The sequence below is a fragment of the Nuphar pumila genome, chromosome 13 (assembly GCF_984573655.1).
Source record: "Nuphar pumila chromosome 13, dmNupPumi1.hap1.1, whole genome shotgun sequence".
Classification (NCBI taxonomy): domain Eukaryota; kingdom Viridiplantae; phylum Streptophyta; class Magnoliopsida; order Nymphaeales; family Nymphaeaceae; genus Nuphar; species Nuphar pumila.
The window spans coordinates 3147197-3174770 of record NC_143261.1 but is presented as its reverse complement, the minus strand read 5'-3'; the positions used below and the strand labels follow the sequence as shown (position 1 = coordinate 3174770).

The 27574-nt window shown below is 36.7% G+C and overlaps 2 protein-coding genes across 3 annotated transcripts; one reads left to right on the top strand and one right to left on the bottom strand.

Moving 5' to 3' along the window:
- The first annotated feature begins 401 nt into the window (after window positions 1-401).
- LOC149817529 (endo-1,4-beta-xylanase 5-like) lies at window positions 402-7514 on the top strand. Its single transcript, XM_089985441.1, has 8 exons — window positions 402-531; window positions 597-643; window positions 1148-1367; window positions 2447-2613; window positions 2731-2829; window positions 3956-4359; window positions 5162-5546; window positions 7164-7514. The coding sequence occupies exons 1-8, from the start codon at window positions 402-404 to the stop codon at window positions 7512-7514; spliced, it is 1803 nt and encodes a 600-aa protein (XP_089841567.1).
- A 5831-nt stretch (window positions 7515-13345) lies between these two features.
- LOC149817528 (ATP-dependent caseinolytic (Clp) protease/crotonase family protein) lies at window positions 13346-19803 on the bottom strand. 2 transcript variants are annotated; one of them, XM_089984676.1, is made up of 8 exons: window positions 19523-19803; window positions 18705-18874; window positions 17267-17341; window positions 16559-16649; window positions 16381-16432; window positions 15266-15369; window positions 15099-15175; window positions 13346-13709 (listed from the first exon to the last, which is right to left on the bottom strand). In XM_089984676.1, exons 1-8 carry the CDS (start codon window positions 19680-19682, stop codon window positions 13533-13535), a joined length of 906 nt encoding a protein of 301 aa, XP_089840802.1. In that variant the 5' UTR covers window positions 19683-19803; the 3' UTR covers window positions 13346-13532. The 2 variants fall into 2 exon arrangements, with proteins under 2 accessions (XP_089840802.1, XP_089840803.1); XM_089984677.1 differs by lacking the exon at window positions 13346-13709 and adding an exon at window positions 13717-13913.
- Between the last annotated feature and the right edge of the window lie 7771 nt (window positions 19804-27574).

The following is a 27574-nucleotide window of genomic DNA, read 5'->3' as shown; positions in this document are numbered from 1 at the left end:
ATATCCAGTCTGCCCCTTCCCAGCACCCCGGAATAAGGGGCTGCATAGGGTATGGCCCTTTACAGGATTCAGTTCATAAGGCTTTTTAAGGAGATGTTTGCATGCCATCGTCTAACTGGATAACTTTAGCAAGGTATTAAGTAGATGCTCATATCATACTCTTCTGTAAAGGGTCGTTATGGGTATCTAGATATTTGCCTTGAGATTCAAGGAGAACCAAATTATGGAATAGTTTTACAATTTAGCTCATAATTAAAGGTCACGGTAGTGCACTGAATGGGCAAGTACGGATCCCATGATTTGACGTAGGATGGGTTTCATCCTACATTCATTCTTAGCCATCCAACCAGTGGCTAGGATTGGATGTGGACTGATCCTAACCGTCCAGATGCATCAGCTGGATGTACAGCCAGGATCAACATAGGATACTTTGTAATCCCATGTCAAAGAATGGGATTCTTTTTGTGCACGGGCTAGCTCTAAAATCCAGCAAAGGCTGTAGAAACTGGCGTTATATTTTTGGCCACATTGGTCAGTAGACAAGAGAGTGCTACGGCTGTTTTACTGATAAATCTTTGCTTACTGTGGTTGTGTAGGGAACAAAGCTGATAACTTGACTTACGACCATTCATATACCGCTGAGGTGACTCATTGTTTCTTTTTTGTTAATATTATCTTTCTTCTTATTTATCACATGAAATTATTGGCAGATTAAGTTTTTTTTTAATACCAATGGGGATAGTAAAACCCAAAAAGGATCCTATCTTCTGACATATGATACTGCATATCCTTTTTTTTTTAAAAGCAAGATGGTGTTAGGTAGTAGACCCCTACAAACTATACCGTCGGGTTTTGAACCACCACCATCCCACGACAAGGTGACTTGCACTAGCTGCGCTTACCAAATAAGCGGAGCCCCGTTGGTATATTGCAGATCCTTCATAAAACCTACCCGTCCAACTGATGCATCTGAATGGTTAGGATCAGTTCACATCTAGGCGAGTATGTGGACTAAGCATGATCGTTAGTTGGACAGTTAGGATTGAATGTAGGATGGATCTCATCATATGTCAGACACACGCGCATCCCTCATTCATGGTGACTATGAGTTTGATAATGGACTAAAATGTTTTAACTTTTGCTTCAGTGTTTGGTCAAGCCGAAGGATGCTCTGTACGGGGGAGGGATCATTGTTAACCCTGGGTTTGACCATGGTTTAAAAGGTTGGGCCAAATTTGGATCAGCAAAACTGGAAGAGAGAGCCGTTGATGGGAATCGATATGCGGGTGCCGTTAGCCGGAGGCTCTCGTTCGACAGCATCTCCCAAAAGGTTTATTTGGAGAAGGGAAAGCTGTATACTTTATCAGGTGACTTATTACTACTTAGCAAGTGCCCTTATATAGGGATGGCAGTGGACCCGGGTGGGGTCCGGGGACAAGGTCTCCACCCCCGCCCCGTCTCAAAATCCTTCTCTCCATCCCTGCCTCCATCCCCGTTTCATGTCCTCCATCCCTGCCTCCATCCCCGTTTCATGTCCTCCATCCCCGGTCCAAACGGGGCGAGGTGGGGTGGGGCAAGGTGGGGATCGGGACGGGGACGTGGAAAGAGTAATTTCATCCCTGCCTCCATCTCCGCACGGGTTTTGATTTTAACCTCCATCCCCATTTCATGTCCTCCATCCCTAGTCCAAACGGAGTCTGGGCGGGCCCTGTTTTCCCCCGGTCCATTGCCATCTCTACCCTAATATAGGGATATGAACGGTTCGGACTCGGATTGAATCTAGACATTATTCAATCAGACCTTATCAGATCTAGCTTAATCAGATTTGGAGTCAAATAGAGAAAGTCATACTAAATCTGAATCCGATGTATTTAATTATATGTAATCAGGTTGGATATATAATTCATCAAATTCGGATTTGTGCGCAAATTGCATACCAAACATGAATCCAATTATCAATTGGATCTTGATTGCTTTTACTGAAGCTGACTTGGTAGATGAGGACCAAAACAGGTTGGATATGGAATAGGTTATGCTGAACCAATACTGCATCTGCAGGCTGTTGAATCTGATTTAGATCTCACACTAGTTTTGTGGATCTGGTTACAATCTGACCTCCACGGTATTGGATCCACTGAAATTGGTACATAAGATCTACTGATTTTCATGTGGAGAAATAGGTAAAATGGCTAGGGTTAGATCTGACATTGAGCTCGATCCAACCATATCTGTTACCAGATTCTGAACTTGGTCTTACTAAGAAATTTTTTTTTCAAGACCTTTCTTGAAGAAAAATTTTAATATGTTCTTCAAATTTTCACTTGCCGAGAAAATCCTAATACCAATATTTCTGACACTGCTTTTTAGTTATGAGGTAGTTAAATGTAATTATTCCAAAATTTAGGACCTAAATGTCTTATAATTACTTTTTCCCTTATGGGGACAGCTTGGGTACAAGTAGATGGAGGTGATGCTATAGTGGCAGCCATCTTTAAAACCGCTGATGGAGAATACACATATGCTGGTAATGTTGATGCAAAATCAGGCTGTTGGTCCATGCTAAAGGGAGGCATCTCTCCAAAATTCTCAGGAATTTCTGAGCTCTATTTTGAGGTACAGACATATTCTTTTATTTAGTTGGTTATATCCATCACTACATTTTGAGCTATATTTTGGTATCATATACCATTCACTGACATATATTCTTTCATTCATTGGTTGATTTTGCAGAGCAAGAACAGGAGAACAGAAATCTGGGTGGACAATGTTTCCCTCCAACCATTCACTGAGGAACAATGGAGAGCTCACCAGACTGAAAGCATTGAAAAGGTGACCCTGTCAAACCTTCATCATCAATTTGCTTGATTTTTTTTTTACTAAGGTTGATGATTGAAGAAATTTTATGCTCAGAAAAAGGTGTCTTGCAAATTTATCCATTTTTTAAAATTTTGTTTAAAGAATGATTCTACATTTTATCGGTTTAAGGGAAACAAAATATTTTGAAAACCGGGAGAAAAAACATCGCGTGTTTGTTGGCTTGGACAAATTTTCTTGTGTTATCTATTGGCCCCTATGAGTAACAACGCTTTTAAAACATATTTCCCTATGCAAAATTTTTTCCATATGTATGGTTTAGGAGAAAATACACGTGCCAGATTTGTTTTCTTGTAGTAAGATGTTTCCCATTTGAAAAAGTTTTCCAATCAACTTGAAAGTAGGGGTGGACAATGGGCTGGGCGGCGTGGTAGGACAAGCTGACCCTGACCACCGTGGGCCGGAGCTTTAGGTCAATGTTTTATGCCCTGACCCATTAGCTACCAGGCCGACCCGATGGACTTGAGCTTCGTAGTTAATTTTTTAGTAGCTGATTGCATAGTAACTTGATAACTATATATGACCACCGGGGGGCTGCTTGTCTGGTATCTTTGTATAACTGCTAAGGGTATGCCTAACCTCAGCTTGCCTTTCAAAACTTGGTAATTATTACTATTTACATAATTAGTTTTATTGATTATATGAAAAATAAAAAGATAATTAGATGGGTTCATTAATATTTCATTTAATTCATTGCTTTTGGTATATAGGAATTAATTTATAAACTTAATTTGAAAATAACCTACAGATGAGTTTGGGTTGTGCTGGATTGATCCGCTGAACCCATTGGACTAATGGGTCAGACCGTGGGTTGCTCTTTTAACCCCGGCCCCGGGCCATCTCCGGGGCGGGTCGCACTTAAAATCCAATGAGCAGAGCTCTAAACCGGCCTGGCTGGGCCGGGCCGATGCCCACCCCTACTTGAAAGAAAGGGATTTTTCTTGAAGACTACTAAAAAACTAAACACAGATTTTACCACATGATAACGCAGCCAGAAACCAAATAAGTTCTGATATAGATCTAACTCATTACTTGCCCAAACTTAAACCACTCATGAAAGGTATCAACCTACCTCATGCAGACACGAAAATCCAAGAAAAAATTCCATGTTGTGGACTCAGAAGGTAAAAGAGTAGAGGGAGCAAAGGTCATACTGCAACTGAAGAGGCCCAATTTCCCATTTGGAGCTGCCATAAACAAGAACATTGTCAACAATGCAGCATACCAGAACTGGTTCGCGCCTCGGTTCACGGTCACCGTCTTTGAGAATGAGCTGAAATGGTACACTACAGAGGGCCAGCGCGGCGCCGAGGACTACTCTCAAGCTGACGCCCTCTTTGCCTTCACCAAGAGCCATAATATAGCTGTTAGGGGGCACAACATATTCTGGGAGGACCCCAAATTCCAGCCCTCTTGGGTCCCCTCTTTGTCCCCAAATGATCTTAAGCAGGCAGCAGAGAAAAGAATCAACTCAGTTGTCAACAGGTACTGAACTCAAATACACTCAATACTTTAATGCTTTTAAAACTTTATGAGAAGCTTGCTTTTAGAGAATGAAAAGTTTGCCTTTCTCAGTATATCATTTAACTTCATTGGTGTTGCGTTAAAAATCATATCTTTTTTGAAAGTAGTAGTTTGTCATCAAAACCAATATAACGAAGCAAAAAGCTAAAAAAGTTGCATTCAAGTAAAAAGCACCTAATTTATCTGACATCATTTTTTTTGTTTTTTCTCCTTGCGTCCATTGGGTCTTCTCATTTGTTTGCTCGTATGGTGTTTGTTACTCCCACTCAAGGAAAGCCTCTTTCCTTTGAAAGCTTCACTTTGGATAGAAAGTGCTTTCCTAGGAGAGGTATGAACCCATTTTGACAGGAAAGCTGTTTTTTGTATTTCTTATGTGGGTCCTATCATATATTTTCCATAGATATGTTTGTTTCACTTTTTTGTAGTAAAGAGATCCTATTTCTTCTTAAAGAGAGCTTCTTTGGCAGGAAAAGGCATCAAATAAATGCCCCCTTGGGATTTTTTAAAGGCTCACTTTTAGGGATAGCAGTGGACCGGGGCGGGAGACAAGTTCTCCACCCTGCCCCATCTCAAAATCCTACCCTCCATCCCGGCACAGGTTTTGATTTTAACCTCCATCCCCGTTTCATGTCTTCCATGCCCAGTCCAAACAGGGCGAGGCAGGGGAAGTGTCCGTTTTCCACCGGTCCACTGCCATCCCTACTCGCTTAACCTTTTATAAGTCTCTGCTGGAACCTACATCTTACCCTGATAACTATGACAGGTATAAAGGCCAAGTTATTGCATGGGATGTAGTAAATGAGAACCTGCATTTCTCATTCTTTGAAAGCAAGCTTGGGGGAGATGCATCTGCCAGCTTCTACAATGAGGCACAGAAACTGGACCCTGGGACTAATGTGTTCTTGAATGACTACAACACATTGGAGGATTCCCGGGACCCGGATTCAACACCCACAAAGTACTTGGGCAAGATCAATCAGATCAAAGCATTTCCAGGGAACGCAGGACTGCGTTTGGCAATAGGACTGGAGGGACACTTTGGCACCAGCATCAATGTTGCCTACATAAGGTCCACTTTGGATGCCTTGGCGCAAGCCAAGTTGCCTATTTGGATCACTGAGTTGGATGTCCAAAACGGACCGAATCAGGTATGTTTTTTTAGAAAGAATTTGTTCAACTTAAAATCCAGTGATTGAAAAAAGGTTTTGAGAAAATATCAACAACTAGCATTTTAAACGTAAGGAAATTATATAAACATAACAATATAAGAAATATACAAAATTGAAAGAGCTGTTAATATCTCAAGAATCAGGATATTAAAAAAGATTTGGTATTTTGGAAAGATTACAACTTTTTGATTTTTTTTTTTGATAAATTCAGGATATTTTCACAGTATCACTGATAATTGTGTCTATAGGTCCAAACTAAGCAGATCCGGTAATCTGTCCCATGTACATGTTAGTGTTTTTGTATGGGTAGTGATTTGTGTATTTGCACAGGTAGCTATTTTCTGTGTTTGTGTTTTACACAGAAAATCACTGCACCTGTTTGGCGATTTTTTTATGTTTTGTGTGGCCTTTGTTCCGGACCGCCATGTTTTCACCCACCTGAAGCTAGGTCACAGGGGCCTTTGCTTCTGAGCCCGTGACAGCCTCAGTAATTTGTAAACTACTTGGCCTGATCATCTAGCCAACGCTGCAGGTCCAAGTAGGGTAATACAAGTCAGTTCATGTTTGACATAAAACATGACCAAGTTCATTAAAAAAAAAACTCATGCATGAGGGCAGCCATCGTTTTGTTGGGCCACTCCTTAATGTCACCAAGTCGACAAGATATCCTGAGTTTGAAACCCTTGGGTCCATGTCCTTTTTTTTTACTCAAAGAAACTGCTCTAGGCGTCGAGACCTAGTCGCACTGGCTCAGCCTACCGTACTTACGATCTCTGTCTATGTTAGCGTAAAACTTTGGGGGCTTACCCCTCGACCCGAGAGAGAGTCGCCAAGCTTCGGCTTACAAAGAGGGTGACACCCATAAAATTTGAACCTAGACCAGTGTATGCCCCATCCCACTACACCAAACGACTTGGGTCTAAAGCATAGTAACAAACCTTAAAAAATGACAAAATCCAGTTTTTCAAAAACTCGTGAGAATTTGAAATTTTTTCATAAATCTCATATTTTTTGGCAAAATCTTGGCAATAAAAAAATTAATTAAAAAATATAAAAATATGTTTTATAAGAAAATATTAATAAAATTTATTTAAAAATAAAAATACATGTTTTTTTATGATAAATATCTTTTAGAGCATAAATATCATGTTTAAATCACAGTATTTATGTTTTTTTCATAAATCTCACGGTATTTGTCACTGTGGTCTAAAGTACATGTCCTTTGCCTCTGAGAGTGTACTTTTTCTTTGGCAAGAAGGACCTAGCGTTTTACACTAAGAACTTGGTCAGCATGGCAGTTTTTCCCTTGTTATCCTAGAAAAATGCCAAATGTGTTTGGTAGCCATCTTCAATAATTAGAATTCTTAAACTTTGCCATATTTCAAGACTGCACTAATGAACATCATACTCCAAAATTGAGATTGGGACTTGCTCTTTTGATTTGAACCCGAGACCTCTTGGTTATGATAGCAGCACCTAAGCATCCAGCCATCTCATTTGATTTGCTTAGCGGCGTTTAGCCAAGAAGGATTAAACTAGCTAAGACGCGTTTTGATACAAAATACAGATTATATGTTGGGATTTTCTTACTTGCAGGCAACTAACCTGGAGCAGATCCTTAGAGAAGTATATGGTCATCCGGCAGTTAATGGGATTGTGATGTGGGTTGCACGCAGCCCTCAAGGCTGCAACATTATGTGCCTAACGGATAACAATTTCAACAACTTGCCCACTGGTGCCGTTGTTGACAAGCTCATCAAGGAGTGGAGAGGCAGTAACTTGGAGGGTACAACGGGCGGTGACGGTGAATTTGAAATGTCGGTTACTCATGGGGAGTACCAATTAACGGTCATCCACCCCATGACCAATGTGTCGTCTGCACACACGCTAACGGTCACAAGGGAGGAGGATGGTGAGCCATCACATGTTTTGAAAATCTATATTTGAGAGCCAAATAGTGCTTTTATTTTTATTTTTTGGAAATAAATTCAAGTGCTTCAATTTTGACTACTTTTAACTTTGTGCTCAATTCACTTATATAGTTATATTGCACCTCTATCCATGCCTTTTAATGGACCGGGTCTTAGATCTGAATCCATGGTAAGCACATCCAACTAAAATGAGAATTTGAGATTCATCTATCTTTGAGGGAAAGGCCAGAGATATGTTGTACGCTCAGATATCAATTTGAAGCATTATAAGACAACTTTGAGACATACATCAAGTAAGGTAGGGGTATCAATGGATCGGGTTTACCCGAACTTGACCTGAACCAAACCCTATAGGGTCTGGGTATGGTGATAAATAAGAAGACACGATTAAGACACGGGTTTGGGCATGAAGGTCTGATTAATACATAGACCCGTGTATAGTTTGTGAAATTTTATACTAGATCCGAGTCTGACCCGCGAGTTCTGATTAAGACCCATGATAAAAAATATTATTTTACCAGGTATGATCCGGGTCTGGTTCATGTAGTTCTTATTGTGTCTGGATAAGGTTTCTCTTATTGTGTATCCAACTAAACTTGGGCCCGGACCTGATACCATACTTGAAAATCAGGGCCAAGTCTGATTCCACCTGGGTCAAAACCAAACCCGACCCATTGACACCCCTAAAGTAAGGTGGCCAACAGGTTACTTATGAGGGGCCCGCAGGTCCCTGTTTAATACCTGAGATGTGCATCTCTGGGCCTGATAGGAAGAAAGGGGGAGTCATCATGGAGTTTTACACCACGGGTTGCGGTTATTGTATCAGGCTTGGCCATACATTATACTGAAAATTTGTGGCTCTTAATCGAAACTGAGGTAGGACCCGGGTCATAGTATGAAATTTCAGAAACCACACCTGATCCAAAACTGCCATGAGTCCATGAGTCTTGCTATCAGATCTCACCCCAACCCTATAACATACTCCGATTGTTCCACATTTGAACTTTCACATCGTGCTCTCATTTTGATGCATTGGACAGGAGGATTGCTACTGAATCCTGCAACATTTATACGCTAGCTAAAACTCTAATTATCTATGAAAGTAACAATCAATAAAAAATAACAAAAATTGCAAGAAAAAACACTAAAAAACTCTCACAATTCATTCATCCGGCTCCCTTCATCCTTTCTGCAACCGAGTATATATATCAAACAATAAAAAAAAACTAATCTTATTACAAATCTAAGATAGATTCGAAACTCAATTAAGATTTGAAGAAGATCCAAAATATAATCATAAACTAAGATCTAACTAAATTATTATAAAAAAACAAATAGTATAGATGGATCCGAATAGACCCTATGGACCCAACCCAATAGTATTTCACTCTTGCTCCCACATCATTATCCCCGGGTTGAAGAAGACTTAGCCTCAAGGTTAGATCCCACTTGCGCTTTTTTCAATTCCACTATACTATTCGGGTCATGTATTTACATTATGCCCTATGAACAATGCCTTATGAACATGCCAAACTCGATCCACTCTAAAAAGTGCAGAAAAGCTAAGTATGCTCAGAGTCGTACCTATGTTTTATGGGGCCTGAGGCGGAGGGGAAAAATGGGCCGCCTATTAATAGTAGGAGTTTGGGGGCAGCGCCTCCGTTTTTTTTTAAAGAATCAAAATAACAATAAAATTTGCATTCACATTAAACAAATATAATATTCCAAATATTTATATTATATTAAATAAAAATAGGGGAGCTCGGGCATTAAAAATGGGCCCCTAAAATTTTTTTTGGGGCCCAGGGGCCCTGAGGTCCAAGCCTCATTGGCCTCTTTACAGGTCCGGCTCTGAGTATGCCCTTGCCAAAGTAGCCATAATCATCCATCATGCTTCCAAAGTAATGTGGATTGAATGGATCTAAAGTTGATGGACCCAATAAAAACAAGCTTCTACCCATAGATGCTATTATAATGACAATATGCTATTATAATGACAAATTGGATCTCTCTCTATAAAACATCCTTTGCTCTTCAACCAAATTCAAGAATTGAGGTAGCTTTGGGTTATGGGTTTCGAACATAAGAGGCTTTTGAGTTTGAATGCTAGGCACGGCTTGAGATGACTCATGTTAAACTATATATAGTATGTGCGCAGCTACGGGCGGGATGACATTGAGCGCAGCATTTTTTTTCTGTGGAAAGACCTCTAGCAGTAACAAAAGTCGCTAAAGATCTGGGACCTTTAGAGGCAACAAAAGTCACTGCTAAAGATCTTTTAGAAATGTCAAAAGTTGCCGCTAAAGGTCCCTACAAGACTTTTAGCAGCGACAAATATCGCTGCTAAAATTGTATTTCGGTGAAAGCGCGTCTCATTTTTTTGTTGCACTTCTAGTGATTAGGCAGCTACCACCTACTATATATATGTGTGTGTGTGTGTTTATACTTTTCAAGATTTTACTGAATCAATGTCCTGTTTATGAGTCACGTCCAAGTACATACTTGTATCTTTGTGACAGTTTTTTACTAGGGAGTTTACCCATGGGGGTAGCAAACATTAACCCATTATAGGAAAATATTTGGTTCCTTACGGGTAAGGAAACCCTTAGTTGGAACTCAGAGTAGGACTGTAGGAGATTGTTTTGACTAAATCTAACCTCATAAATGTTAGTAGGATTAAACTCTTAGATTGTATGTCTTTGACGTAAAAATGTGATTTTATGAGGGTTGAAAATTTGGTACAATCTTATATACACGTTGAAATAACACGATCCAATCATCAATTCCAGCTAACCCCAACATGTAGATCATATCAGGAGAGTGGGATGCACAAAAGATATTAAAAATGTATAGTTTTTTTTTTACGGAGTTTCTTACCCACAAGGGTAGTAAAGATTAACCCTTTGGGAAAATATTTTTCCTCGTAGGCAACCAACTCCCTAGTTGGAACTCACAGTAGTTGATTGTTTTGACTAAATCTAACCCCATGAATGTGTTCAGCATAGTCAAAATAGTAGGAATCGATTCTTGGATTGTATTTCTTTTACAAGATTTTATGAAGGTTAACATTTGGTAGATTGTAAGCCACTGATTTTTCAATCCCTGCAAAATCTTACATGTTGAAATAACAAGATCCAAGTATCAATTTCTACTAACTCAAACATGTAGATCTTACATAATTGATCTACACAGTCCATTTAACGTGGATCACTGTTTGGATTGCCGGAATTTAACATGTAAGCACACAAAAAATGAGCTCATTGTTCAGACTACCACCCACGGTCATGGGGAGACTAGAAGAGTCTGTCCATTCTTTCTAGGAGATTTAAGACCCATTTTTTTTTTTTTGAAAGGCAAGCTGGGGTTAGGCGAACCCTACCAGAACAACAGCAGCCCCATGTGGCAGAGGGATTCTATCCTGGGCCTTCAGCTTCACACTGTACCCCGATTACCACATGGGATACCACCTCTGTGGTTATTTAAGACCCAAAATTTGTTTACACATGCTTTTTTTTTGTCAAAAAAAAATGACCCAAGGGTTTATCCCTAACAAACCTACAATGCCAAACTCATTTATGAGGTTGGTTTGAGTCAAAACAGCAAGTGTTTCCAAAAGGGTCTCCATTGGTTCCTGAGGTTTCACGAGCAGTGTTAAATGTTAAAGAGGGAGATAAAATGACAATCATTGAAAAAACTTGGTTTGGGAGCTCGGCAACATGCATGGAACCTGCAACAGAAGTGAACTCCCACAGCTTGTCCCTCTCTAGCTTCTGGGGCCTATTCCTCATAACAGGAACTGCTTCAATTGGAGCCCTTATCATCTTCATCTTTTCCTTCCTACACCAATGGATGAAGGTCTCCTCTACAGCAGCAAATGTACCAGACGAAACAAGCCTATTGCAGAAAACTGCAGCCATGGTGTGGCACTTTGATTAGAAAGATATGACCTTCCATACCTTCAGAACTATGGATGTAGGAGGTGTTATAGTAGATTCTAAAGGTGGTCAAAGTGCAGTTGCAGAGAGTCCATTCATCATTTCATGCTACAATCAAGAAGTTCCAGATGAAGATAATAGCACCCTCGGTGAAGCAAAACATATCAAGCAATGATGATGAAGGTTTAGCTACAGAAAGTGTTGGGCTATAAACTAATATGCATGTCCCTGTTCATAGATATACGCCAAGGGTGCATGATGTCTAATTGGGTATAATTGTTGCTTATGCTTGAAGTTGTAAATTTACTACCAAAGTGTTGTATATCCTTAAACTGCCTCCTTGAACCAAATGATGTTCAAAACAATTTTGCTCTTTACTGTATTGGCACACAACCCCAGAAATTTTGAAGCATATGGCAGACTAGCTTGATAGATGGCTAATTTAACCCGTCCACAATAGTTTGATAACATTTATTTGGCAAAAAGCAAAAAACATAAGGCAATTTTTGGGAGCCTTGGATAGGGATGAAAACATCATTTCCCTGTGCTGCTAAACATGGTCTTTGCCAAAATGTGGTGTTAAGAAGAGAGTTATCAAAACATCCTCTTGTGAATGGTGTTGGAATTGCCAACTTCATCCCCACCAGTGTGTTGGCAACACCACTACACACAAACAAAGCTGGGGTATTTTTTGGAGGAATATGACCGAAATTATAGGTGACGACACAAACTATGGCAACTTTTCCAACCTGATTTCAGAGACGGACAGCATTGAAGCAGTGGCGGAGCCAGAAGTTTTTAGTTGGGTGGGCAGACTTAAGGTCTTGGGGACAATGCTATGGTCTTGAAGGATGATCCATTTATTCGGACCAGTGGCGGAGCCAGAAATTTTTTGCCCACCCATCGTCAGAAGAAATTTTGGTTGTGCATAGTAGATCCGACATGCTCTTCTAGAAGCGGCCTCCCTGGCCGGAGAAGGCGATGGCCATCAAGTTGATGGTACCATCTGGTTTATCATTCTGAGGGCCTTCATGGCATCGGCCTGCCCTTGGCTAGGCTATAACAACACACTTTCAATCCCTCTTTTCCTCCGTTTAGTGAAGCAAGCATAGTGTTTTGCATGGCACCCATAACCACATTTAAGTTCCAGTCATCCATATCACCATTCCTGTCATTTGGATCTCATCGATGCAAGTTGTTTTCATCAAATTGGACCCTGTGTATGTGATCTACATCATCCATTTAGTGAAGATCGACATTTGAATAGACAGAATCCTACTTATGTAGAGGACTTTTTGTTGATTCAAAAATCAATAACCATTAATAAAAAACATGGTTTTTTTTTGTTAAAGAACACTGACAAAATAAATTGAAAATCATGTTTTTTTTTGTTAAAGAACACTATTAAAAGATTGATTTCTATTAAATCAACCGTGTTAAACCCATCGATAGGGCCATATTGATCAAAACCACTTAGTACCAATGAGATCCCAGAGGGAGTTATGATCACAGAGGATGATATAGGGATGAGTGGAGCCGGGTTCCCCATAAACGTAGGTTACACGGTTTCATAAAGAACAAACGACAACTGGAGGAAAAACACACAGATCTTCGTTGAATATTCACAAAGAGAGAACTCCAACTCTCACGAACTGATAACCTGTCTCTTCTCTTCAGCGGTTTTTACACAATTCAATAAGGTGAAAAAAATTAAGGGAAAAGATTAGCACTACCATCGTCAGAATAAAACACACATGGACGCATATTCTTTCTTTAACATAGTCAGAAAAAAAAAATCTGGTTTCTAATTCTGGGGTGGGCGACCGCCCACCCATGCCCACCCCTGGCTCCGCCAGTGCATTGAAGTAGGGCAAATGAACACCAAATCATCATATTCACCTGAGTAGAGAACTTGATTAAAAGTTAATTATTTATAAAAATGAATATGTGCATGGACATCAGAGCTTAGCCTTTTGGCTGTTGGTTTGTATGAAAATCATACAAGATCCAAAAATAGAACAAGTCACCTATCTTGTCACCAAATCTGCCAGAACCAATACACAAAGATAGATAAAGTGAGAAACTCATACAAATGGATCCTACTCTCCGTTGTATAACGGTTTTCTTTTCTCAGCAAATGCTGCTAAACCTTCCAGCCGGTCTTTTGAATTCAGTACCCGCTCATAACAGTCTTCCTCAACTCGCATAGCTGACAACATGTCCACTTCCATCCCCTGGTTTATAGCAACTTTTGCCATTCTCACAGCCAAAGGACCCTGCCAATGTCATTTAAGAGCTTCCTTAGAATATAGAGAATGTTTGAAATTGTAGGGCTCCCTTGGAGTCCTGCAAGGACTTGCGAAAGGATTGCTTCAAATTGCTTGAAAGATTGGTGGTCACAAGAACAACCGCTTCATGTGATTCTGCACCAAACCATGCCAATTGAACCAAGACCTTGCTCGAGTAGGAGCCAGAATGGACTGTGATACCAAAGTAAAAATATATTGGAAAAAACGTTTAAACATGCTTTTGGTAGTATGAGAGGATAAGGTACACTGGTACTAGTCTGTGGAGTTGCAAGAGTGCTTGGATAAAGGACCTCAGAACAAACTCCCAAGCAATCTGTGCATTCTATTCTTTCTCAAAGAACCACCAAAACTCTACAATTTGATGAAGGAACGGTAATGCTATACGGTAATGCTAATGTCGAAGCAAAAAAAAATGTTCATCTTAAGAAGGGGCACCACAAATTACAAGGTGATCATGTTTCTATCACAATCTGTATGGATTAAGCAACCAACAACTTTGAATTTTGAGCAATACTTCATTTATAATGTGAAGTTTAGTATCTAAGCTGCATAGCTTTGTATGCCAAGGTAGCAAGTTCCTTTTTTTAATAGTTTTTTTAGGGAATATGCTATTAGGAAATAGATGCAGATATAAGACAGTAAAGATGTCAAATTTGAAAGTACAATGAACACGTCAAAAATATTTTGTTTGCAATTCACTCATACTGGTACACTTTTTTATAATTTTGGAAGATAAAATAACCTTTATTTGAAACCCAAAAAAAAACAGGATAAAGGCAACTTCAAAAACGTAAATAAGTGAACTGCAATGGCACATAGCAAAATCATACAAAAACAAGGAATGCTTTTGAAAACTCTTATAGGATAGGAGCATAGTCTGTTGCACATATAAATTAGCAAAGATACTTGTCAGATTCATTACATACATTACACAGCATTGTACCCAGTACTACTCAGATTCTTGATTTATCTTAACACTTGAAATTTTCTAGGCATCAATTTGTCAACTCTAATTAGGAATTGGTTGTCTCTATCTGACTTGGCTGATTTTCATGCTACGCATAGAGGAAACTTCTTAAACTCAAAAAAGACTTGGATTTTAAGGGATGATCAAGTTTATCAAGACTTGCCAGTCATTTCGTTTCTGACAACTTGATCAGCTTTTAACTGCAATAAAAAAACCGAATCAACTTAAACATGCTCCAAGTGTTGGTTTTGGAAAATTGGTCTGGGAACATGGGTCAGGAAAATCAAAGTAAAAAGAAAGTTATGAATTTGCACATTTGATATAAAGGGTAAGCAAGAAACACCAAAATGCATGCACTGTGAAATGTAAACCAAAAGATTTTGAGGCACCTTCTGATTTATATCCCTCGCAATTTCAAGAGCTTTTGAATATGCTTCTCCAGCAGGAACACAGTAATTGACAAGACCTGTGCAATCCAAATCCCACATTTATCTATAGGAATATCGGATTTAGTATTTGGAAAATTTTACATAGGGTAATCATGTGTAAGAATTACCCATCGATAATGCATCCCCACTACCGATCTTACGTCCAGTAAATATGAGTTCTTTTGCTAATGATTTCCCTACCAGCCGAGGAAGTCGTTGAGTCCCACCAGCCCTGGCATACAGAAGAGTAATTGAATCCAAAAGAAAAGAGAGGGGGGAAAAAGATAAAAGAAGAAGCTAAATAATCTGCATTATGAAAGAGAAAAATTAATCTAGTGAACTGGGAGCATGAAACAACTTTATAAAAATGTCCATTATGGCATTATCGAGTTCTTCCATTGAGAACTGGAGAAAGGCCTTCTACAGCTCATCTTTGAATCTTTTGGGGTGTGTGTATATGTGTATTATGTTTGCTAGAAGGAAATGAACGACACTACACCTCATCATTGGCCTAATTCTACTTGCCTACTCAAAAAGGCCAAACACATAACAGCCAAAGAGAAGGTAGTTTATCACAAAGGGATGTAATGAGGCTTATAACTGCAGTTCAGAGACAAAACTACTGAAATTTACTAATAGATGGTCTACTTAGTAGCAAGTCAGAGAACATACTATTGTAGCAAGAGAACTGATAATAGGTTGCACAACCAAGCCAAGCTCAAGCCTAGGTTGTAGTTGCACTGGATGAGCTCAACCATTCAACTTGAGCTTGAACTGAACTTGAACAGCTGGAATTGAGCACCAGTCCACCAAGTTCAAGGCAAGCAATGTAGGAAAACATGAACATATTTTACATCCTTTAAAGGTGGGAAGAGTCACAAACAAAGCCACAAACCAGCACAAGCAAAGACAGCACTATACTGCTACCCCAAACTCATGTGGTGTGCAAAATGTTAAATAAAACCTGTTGCACACATACACAGCACAAGCTGGTCCAAGCTCATTCAAACTCGGGCTCTTCTTTCTAAATGAGCTCTAAACCAGGCCCACTCTTAACCATTCAAGTAAACAAGTCTGACAAAAATTAAGAAGATCATATCATTCCCACCCACATAGCTAGTCAATTCCCAAAAAGCATAATGTGGAAAATGTTATATTATTGAAGATTGTTTTTATGAAGTTATTTCTATTTAGTTCTATAATATTCTAGATCGCATGAGCATATCAGAGTTAAGGGACTGACCCAGGGACTATAGCAAGTCCAGTCTCTGGCATGGAAAATACAGCATCACCTCCTGAATGTTTCAAGGTAGGAGCAGGAACCTGTCAGGACTCCTTATGATTTTCAATCGCCTGAATGAATTTCAAGGCTTTAAATCTCAATTTACCAACAAATGCTTAATAAGCCAATTAAGTTATACCACATATGCGAAGATCACAAGAGAGCGCCAATTCCATCCCACCTCCCAATGCTGCTCCTTCAATAACAGCAATAGTAGGAGAATGCAGTGCCTGAATACAAATCAGTCCATTAACAAATTAGCTTTAAAGTAGGCCTGTCACACTGATTTTTATAAGGTGAAGAAAAATTATAAATCAAGCACAAGACAAACATATCAAAGTTGGTGATAATTCATGAAGAACACAGAACTAAAAGGCATCACTAAGACATGACCATTAACTATGACTCTATGACCTATTGTTAAGTTCTTATAAAAGGGATTTCTGCAGTTTATGAACCCTCAGTAGTGTTTCTGAAAGCACATTAACTATGAGTCTATGACCTATTGTTATGTTCAAAACCTACAAAAGAGAGAAATATTTATCAGACTGACCTATGAAAGAAAACAAGGACTGCAAAGATCTACCTTGATGATTGGCCAAATCACTTTTTTGAATTTTTTCTTTTTTTTTCCTTTGATAGGATACAAAAGAGAAAAAAATTTACATTTTGTTAAATTGTTCACACTATATATGGCATCATTGTGATAAAGTACACTAGAATGTGAAAACACTATCAAAACGATCACAAATTGATCAATATACACAATATTGCAAATTTTATCATGTGGATGTAGTTCTTTCTAGCTTAGAATCAACCAACTAAAAACAACTATGTGAGTACTAACCTCCAAAGATAAAAAGGTGGAACGTAAGGTGTTCACAAAGTGCTTGACCTCTTCAGAGCTCATCAGCCTACGCTCCTGCCAATGGGTTGGTTATTTAGCACGAGTATTTCCAAACAGTCAATGCAAATAGTACAGTGTTGACAAACAAAGCCATCGCCATTCACAAACCATGACAATCAGCATATAGATATGTACAGCAGTTAATATAGTGTCAGATCAAGAAATCAGATGAAAGAAATGCAAGTCCTGGAGTTATATAGACATCCAAGGCAATCAAAACGTGTACATGAATGCAGTACTACCAAGTTTTGAATGTTATTTTCAACTAAGCAATTAAATGTGGGCTTACACATCAAACAGTTAATTAGCTTTAACACCTCTAACATGGTTGAGGATTTTGCAACCTATTTTTGGTAGCTGAATCAACTCTTTCAGTTTTTCCAGAATCCACTCTGGAAAATTTCTACCATTAAAAGTGTGATAAACACCTCAGATAAATAAATTACTCAGACCAAATTTCAGGGGAGGAGAAGCCCTTGTTCAAATGAACAATGGAAAAAAAGAACAAAAAATTACAGGCATTTACCAGTCATAAAAGTCATTGCCAATCCAATCAATCCAACTCCAAGAAATGTTAAAATGTTTGCTGCAGCTATTCAGAAATCCTCAATTGTGATGGAATGATCATAGATGGTTAAATCAATGAACCTATTTGAAGAGAAGCTTGATGGGAAGTTATGTAGGGACCATCAGTGTGTGTGTTTCCACATGAAAAAATGTCAATATAATCAAATTGAGTTCAGGACAACTATTTGAAATTTTACCTAAGCATTTGATCTATTATCTTCATCTACTTTCCATGAGAAAAAAAACCAAATTAAGCAGCTGATTTTTTCAGAAGGCAAAGAGAAGAGGCATTGTGTGTGTGCACACGTGTGTGTGTGTAAAAATACACCCCAACCGAACCTCTTGATCTCAACAATGCATTCTTACAAACTTCCCATGATAATAATATCATCAGTACGCTACACTCTAACGCAATTTCTTTGGGGTTCCTGAATTGAAAAGAACGCGTATCAGTAAAGGTGCACTGAAAACCAAATAGGCAAGTACAGTGGCATCGGCTTGTGTTATAACTTGGCAAAACATTATACACTAATGCAACTATTTTTTAATACTTCAATTAATTGTTGGTGATCAATCCACCTATTAGGAACCACTGAAAACTATGCGTCCCGTGTTTACTCACTTATACATGTGACCAAAGAAAACATGGTAAAGGCCGCTCATGAAAAATGGCCTATTTTCCGGCACAAAAGTGGTAAGATGTAGCATGTGAACAAGCAAACACTGAGATTATGTGCGACTCTTCACTTTGAAAAGTTCAAGCAACCATATAGGAACTGAGAAGAAAGGCACAATTTAGAGGATAGAGAACCTTCAAATCTGCACCCGCACAAAAGACTTTCGGGACAGAGCTTGAAAGCAACACAACACGCACTGATGGATCTCCATTGATAACTTCGATTGTACGCCGCAAGCCTTTCAACATGTCATTCCCAATTGCATTCTTGGCACCCGGTCTATCCAAGTTCACCTCCATGATTCCTACAAACCAATGTTTTCGTTTCAAGCGTTTAGAATAGAAATTCAAGGCAATGATCCCGATACATTTCGAAGAAAAAACACCCAGTTCAAGAGAAGGCAAGCAATCAGTAGCTCAGATGGAAAAAGATAGTAAATGTTGCTTCGACAAGGGATGCCACTATTGGCATTTGCACCAACTTATCTATAAAGTACAAGAAGTTAGGAAATTGCATCGTTCAAGGCAACTCGACTTCCCAACTTATCCTAGTATTCTGGATACATTATTTCAGTTTTCGACTCAAAAAAAAAATTCTGGATAATTGGGTGCATCGAGAACACCCCCTTAAGGACTCATTTGGCATCTCCATCACTTCCAATTTGAACTTGACCATGGAAAAGTTAAAAAAATGGTTTTCCCAAAGAGACGGATCCCCCATGTAGTTGGGAACAATGGGGTAAGGCTTGATGATAATGATGAAGATGAAATCGATCATAAACTGAAAATATAAGGATCAATTGGATAAGATGAGTCGGTTAAAAGCTGGAATAGACGAAATTTGTTAGGATAGAAATTGCAGAAAAGAAAAGAAAAGAAAATCACGACCACGAAAAGCCAAAGCATAGAAGACCAACTATCGATGAGCGGTGGGGGAAGAGAGGAATTTCGACCGGAATCGGAGCCACAGAGCCTCTGGGTCTTGACGGGCTCGGAGATGGTCTCCAAGATGAGATTCCTGAGGAACAGCTCGTTCGCTCTTCGGCGCAGAAGCGTGGGCCTCGCAGAGCAGAGGCCCCAAACCGACCTCCTCACGCATGGCACGAGACTCATCGCAAAGATATGGGATCAGATAGCGAAAAGCAGAACGGTTTCCTCTTTTTTTTCTCTGCTTTTGCGAGAGGAGTCGACGGTGGAGTGCGGCGTTGAGACTTGGGATGGGCCTGTTTTTACCGATGCCTCACGCTGACGATGCCAATATATATATATATATATATATATATATATATATATATATATGAACAAATGCTTATTTTTTTTCTAAGCGACTCTTGGATCATGTTTTTACGACAAAAAACTTATGTTTTTATGATAAAAATTTTGATACCTTCGTAGTCATTGATTTTGATCACTGAAACTAAAAGTCGGTTCCCACTAAAGAAAACCTATAGATCACATCTACATCTACGGTGTTATGTGATTTTGAAAGAGCAAAAACGAGAAAGTGGGCAGCACCAATGCATTATATATATATATATATATATATATATATATATATATATATATATATATATATATATATATATATATATATATATATATATATATATATATATATATATATATTAAACACTATTTCTTATTCTGCTTCATAGTTTTGAAGTGTTTTATGACAGTTATGAACCATTAGATGTGTTTAGCATGCTCTATTTAGTGGGAATAGATTTTTGGATCATGTTTTTTGATAAAAAATTTATTTTTATGAGCCAAAAAAATTAATACCTTTATAGCCATTGATTTTGGATTATCAAAAAAACTATATATAGATTAGATTCGGGTGTTCCAAAAGCCAGTTCCTACTAAACAAATCCTATATCAGCAAATAATATAAAAAACAATGATTTTTTAGAGAGGGTAGAACGAAAGAGTGGAGAGAAGGAACACATTACTTATATATATATATATATATATATATATATATATATATATATATACATATATATATATATATAAAGAGAGAATCACTGTAATATAAGAACTAAAAATATGAAAATTTTAATACCTTTTTGTAGATCCAACCATGTGGATGTGCTCAGCATGGTGAAATTGCTAAGAATCAACCAATGGAGGGTGTATGAAAAATGTGATTTTTAAATTCATAAAAATTACGGTTCATACATTCATTCTCATATATATATATATATATATATATATATATATATATATATATATATATATATATATATATATATATATATATATATATAGAGAGAGAGAGAGAGAGAGAGAGAGAGAGAAGCCGGTAAAAGTGGACGCACAAAGGGTACACTGTTATGAGACATTTTTCAGTTGCTGATCATGCAAGAATCAATGGCAGAAAAAAAAAACTTAAAAGAGGCATTAGCAGTGGCCCTTTTTTCGCCCAGGGCATTAGGTTGTAACTGCCACTAATGCTCTATTTTTGTGCAAATCGGAAGCACCAAAACAGCGTTATATATAACCGTAGTTTTACAAATTACTAAAAATTGTATTTTGAGTCTTGGGAACAGTCAGCATTTTCAAATTAAGAAGAGGAAAACATTCAGAAATATAAAGAAGATATGAAAATATAAGAAACTTTAAAACCCATTAATATCGTGATAAAGTAGCAAAATATTTTAAAACAAAACCACGAATATCTGAAACAAATTAGTGCCACCCTAAAAGTAGATGGTAGCCAATTCTAGAGATATATTGACACAAAAATCAATCAAAAAATGATCGTAATTTATGACAAAAATGACATTGTTTTAAATGCCTTAAAAATTTTCAAATATGCTGTTGTTTAAAATCATAAATATCATTACTTTTATAACTATTTTAGCTTTCGCACCTATCATTTTTAGTGTGAATTTCTTTTATTTGAGAATTTTTTTCATTTTCATCGTAAATGTCATAGCCGCATGTAAGGTAACTCAACTATTTGTGAAGTTTCTTTGTTCAAGTTTAAAAGAAATTTTGCAGCTTTTTTATGTTCATTTTTGAATTTTTTATGGGAAGTAACTCAGGTATTTGCGATATTTGTTGTGTTTCTCAAATCGAGTTTAAAAGAATTTTTGAAGGTTTTGTATGCAAATTTAAGAATTTTTTATGCAAAATAATTCAATGTTTAGAAGTTTAAGTTTAAAAAAAAGTTCGCTCACACTTATTTTATGTGAATTTTATAAACTTTTTATATAAGATAACTCAAATATTTACAAGGTTTATAAAAAAGAGTTTGTAGCACATTCATTCTTGTCAAAATGGAATGGCTTGGGTTTCTTCCCTTAAGTTAATTCACAAATATGTGCAAGATTTGGAGGTTCGAATTTAAAAGAAAGTTCTTGTATACTTATTTTATGTGAATTTCATAAATTGTTTATGCGATGTAACTCAAGTATTTGTAAGGTTTGTCGGTGTGAGTTAAAAAATAAATTCATAAATTTTTTATGCGATGTTATTAGATTTTTTATGTAAGGTAATTTAAGGAAAGAAATCAAGGGCATTTCCTTTTGACAATAAAGAATAAGCTATAAACTCTTTCTTACAAACCTCACAAATACTTTAATTACCTCACGTAAAAAATTTACAAAATTCATATAAAATAAGTGCGAGCAAACTTTTTTTTAAACTTGAACCTCAAAACATCACAAATACTTGAGTTACTTCACATAAAAAATTCCTAAATTCACAATAAAAATCTATAAAATTTTTTTAAACTCGAATCGAGAAACATAACAAATATAGTAAATATTTGAGTTACTTTGCATAAAAAAATATTAAATTTGATAAAATATATACAAAATTTCTTTTAATCGCAAATCGAGAAATATAGCAAATACCTAAGTTACTTCGCATAAAAAATTAAATGTACATAACAAAAGTGTGATTTTTTTTAACTCGAACCAAGAAACCTCACAAATAGTTGAGTTACCTTGCATATAAAATTTACTAAACTTGTATAAAATATATGCAGCTAAGGCATTTTTTGTGGAGACGGAGAAAATTCACATATAGAGAAAATTTTCATAAAAAATGATAGGTGAAACGAATTTGAAAAGTTTTAAAGCATTTTAGAAAACATGTCATTTTTGCCGTACACTAGGATCATTTTTTAAAAAGCAACAAACACAAAATTCAACCCTTCTTTATCTGCACGAGATGCTTTTGCCAGAATTCTTGTTAAATTAGAAAGGGAGAGGGTGAATTAGTCTTGGGAGGATCACCCCCTCGTTGGCATCCTCTCACTTGAGGTTTTTGTGTACAGTTCATTGATTTGATTCACTTATAGCGGTCTACCTAACCCTAGCTTGACTATAAAAAAAACTACTAACAAAGAAAATTATGACCCATATATCATTTTCTCATCATCTAATTAAAACCAACAATAGATGCATTAGTAGACATGAATAAGCTTGATAATGATCATATTGACAAATATTGCATGATTTGTGAAAATCTCGCAAGAAATTACCTAAACATTTTCAACAGTAATTTCTCGCGATATATTCAATATATTATGAACTGTTTACAACAAATCTAAATGTCATGATTTAAAGCGATAATTATGTTTTTAACTACTATTTATCAAGAAAAAATCATGTATTTTTTATTTTTAAATAAATTTTATTTGTATTTCTTTATACAATTTTATTTTTGAATTTTTTATTATTACTCATATTTTATCAAAAAATACAAGTTTTTTTTTAAATGTTTCTCGCGAGTTTTTGGTTGCCGATATTTTATCATTTTAAACTTTTGTCACTATGGTTATGACCAATCAAACAAGCCAAATATCATCATCAACAAAGATGTCACACGAGTTTTGCTTCAATCCAACGAACCCATTGTTCGAGGCAGAGTTGTTTGATTGGTGGTCTGTAATCACTCTTGTGATTTTGAGGACACTGCCATTTTCCAACTTCCTCTAAATTCTACAATGGAGAAATATTTCTTATTTCTAAAAATGGCCTTTTATTAGCAGTCACGCCCTTTGCTTTGAGTGCTATCATTCTTTTGTCCATTGATTGAATCGTAACCTTTGTTATCACTTGTTCTTGTAGGAATTGTACATTCGTTCTCCTTTGCAACCTTTTCAGTTCTTTCTATTGAAGATTTCTTCCTTCTTTTGGAGAGAGAAAATTCCTTCTTGGAGACTCGTCATCTTTTTGCCTTCTTCATAGTTAGCCCTACACATCACATTCTCAAGAAAGGCATTTCAATTACTTTTGTTGAAAAACTTAGGCAAATAATCTTTGTTTTTTCCTAATTTGTTATTCATGCTAAATCATTGAAAAAAAAAACAAAATAAAGCATAGTGCGGAAGCATACCCAATCCATCGTTGTGCTGGGTATATCTTGATGGGGTTTTGATCTTCCAAAACCTCTATCTGTGGCTTTTCCTTCTTCACTAATCCAAATGAGAGATGAATGATCTCTTTCTTGATGGAGGAGGGAAAAGAAATTGCCACTATATATGGTTTTGGAGACCATAACCCACTTGTAACCGCCACATTGTTTTCTTTTCAATTCAACCCATCATAAAATCAAAAATTAACATATAAGCACACATTAGGTATCTACACATTATTATAATCATACTTTATGAGATGCCATATGGCACAACCGCATAAGATCACTTTAAATTGCCTCATACCTTAGATAGTTTATAATGAGTGATTAATTACATATGTAGGCCCACACAAAATATCTAACAATCTCTCACTTGGGTCACATATGTCATTATATAATCATGCATTATACAATAACTCTATGAGCTCAATAACATTATCTTACCGAATGACATCTCTAACAATCTGGCCTATTGATCATGTCAACATAGAACCAAAGCGATATTCATTACATTCATCGTAAATAGACCCATCAATGATCACATATATTGACATAACCAATGACATATATCAAGCATGGATGTGAAGCATGGAAATCACATGTAATGTGATCTGAACATGCCTATTTCTAAATAGTCATGCCTTATTCTTTAGTGAGATAACAATAAACGAGTACATAGTGAAACTGGAACCTGAACCTTATACTGCAGTAAAAAAAACTTTATTTTATTCTAAAACATCCAAATACAAACTCACACTAAACCAACATATCATTAAATGATACAACACCCATTCGAGCAGTATGCTCATGAAAGACCTTGGATGGTAAACCTTTGGTAAGTAGATTCGCAATTATGAAGTTTATGTCAATATGTTCAATAGATACTTGGTCATTTTACACTCTTTCTTTAATAATAAGGAACTTGATGTCTATATGTTTCGACTTTGATGAGCTTCTGATGTTGTTGAAATATAATATTGTCAACTTATTATCACAAAACAACTTCAATGGTCTTTCAATGTTATCCAAAATTCGTAACCCAGTGATAAAATTGTGCAACCATATTATGTGATTAGATGCTTCATAATAGGCCATGAACTCTGCCGTCATAGTGAAAGAAGCAATGAGTGTATGCTTAGCACTCCTCCAAGAGATAGCTCCTTTGGCTAACAGATAAACATAACCTAATGTGGATCTACGATTGTCTTAGCATCCAATAAAGTCAAAATTAAAATACCCAATTATCTCTAACTGATTTGATTTTCTGTATGTGAGCATGTAATCTTTTGTTCTTTATAATTTCTTTATAAGTTCTTTATAAATACCACATAACCCATTTAGCTGCTTTTCAATGATCTATTTCTGGGTTATTCAAATATTTGCCTAACATCTCAATAATGTATGCAATATTTGGACGTGTACACAGTTGTTCTTGAGTTTCTTGAGGTGTTTGTTGAGTTTGTTCTTCAAGAGTAAACTCTTGATTTTGGATACAGAGTTCTTGAATATTGCTTTGTTTCGAATTTGTTTGAACAATGTTAGAAATTGAAATATGACCATTGTTAACAACAATTGTAGGAAGAGAAATAAGTTGTTTTTAAAAAGTAATGTCTCTTACCTTATCACCCCCCACCCCCCCTTAAACTCAACATCCTCAAAGAAACAAGCATTTTATGTCTCAAAAAAGGACTTATTCATAGGGTCATAAAATTTATAACCCCTAGATCTTTCAGAATATCCAACAAAATAGCAGTTAACTGTTCTTGAGTCAAGTTTCCTTTCATGTAGCCTATATAGTCTTTCCTCAGCCAGACATCCTCAAATATGAAAATGCTTCATACTAGGCCTCTTGCCTATTCATAGTTCATATGGGGTTTTGGTTACTACTTTAGTTGGTACTATGTTCACTATATAAATTGCAGTCTTTAGAGCATCTCCCTAGAGGGATTTTGGTAAAGTAAAATGATAAATCATACTCCTACCATGTTCTTTAAAGTTATATTTTGTCTCTCAGCAACACCATTCATGCTAGAACTGTCTGGCATGGTGTATTGTGAAACGATACAACATTCTTTTAGGAATTTAGCAAATGACCTTAGACGTTGTTCACCTGATCCATCATATCTACTATAGTATTCACCACCACGGTCAGATCTGACAGCTTTAATCTTTTGGTCAAGTTAAGTTTCAACTTCAACCTTAAATGATTTGAACATATCTAGTGATTGAGACTTTTCATGAATCAAATATAGGTAGTCATAATATGAATAGTCGTCTATGAACATAATAAAATATTGTTGATCATTCTAGGAAGCTGTAAGAAATAACTCACAAATATCTGTATAAATGAGTTCTAAGATATTTGTACTTATGTTGGCACCTAATTTCTTTATGTTTGTTCATTTCTCTTTTATGCACTCAACACAAACCTGAAAGTCAGTGAAATCAAGAGAATCAAGAATTCCACTTGCCACAAGACATTTTATTCTTTGTTTAGAAATATGACCCAATCTCTTGTGTCACATTGTAGCAGAATTCTCATTGGCTAATTTATGTTTTGTACCACATGAATTTGAATTCAAGGTTTCATTATACGAGACAATAATATCAAGCAAATATAGGTTATTAATCACAGATAAAGAACCAGTTTTAATAAAATTTGAATCGAGAAACAACTTAAACTGACTATTTTCAAATGAACAAGAATAACCAAATTTGTCTAACACGGAAATAGAGACCAAATTCCATCTAAATGGTGGTATAACGTATGTTTCTTTTAAATCTAAATAACAACTAATCTTTAACAATAACCTGAAAGTTCTTATTGCCTCAACTTGAATTGATTTGCCATCGCCCATATAAATGAATTTTTCAATATCAATTGCCGTTTGACAACTTAGGCAACTCTGCATAGACACATTTATGTAAGTGGTAGCACCAGAATCCGTCCACCAAGTATGATTGGGTATAGATATTAAATTAACCTCAGAACAAACCAAAGTGAGGAGAGTATCTTTCTTTTCATGCCAAGCATGATATTTGGTACAATCTCTCTTCATGTGACCCTCGTTGTTGCAAAAAACAACAACTAAACTTTGCATCCTGATGTTTCTTCTGTTTTTTCTATGATAGAGGGTCTATTGCAGCTTCTTTACCCTTTTTTCTTTTCTTATACTTGTCTTTAGAGGTAGTTGTCAAATGAGCACTTTCAGTCTTTTCTTGCTTCAACCTTTCATCTTCTTACACATAATGAGAAATGAACTCATTTAGAGTCCATTTATCCTTTTGGCAATTATAACTGACCTTAAATTTATTGTATTATGCAGAAAGAGATATCAAAACAAGATGCACGAGTAAGTCCTCAAACAACTCTAACTTTAGTGTCTTTAGTTTTGAAACAAGATGAGACATTTTCATAATATACTCCCTTATATTCCTTTTTTCTTTATACCTCATTGAAACAAGACTCGCAAGGAGAGTGTCCATCGCAGCCTTTTCGCTTTTAGAAAAATGTTTATCATTTTCCTCAAGGAATTTCTTGACATTAAGCTCTTCAGACATAGCGCCCTTAAAAGTTTATAGAATTACACTTTTCATGATCATAAGACTCATGTGATTGGATTGATCCCACTTCT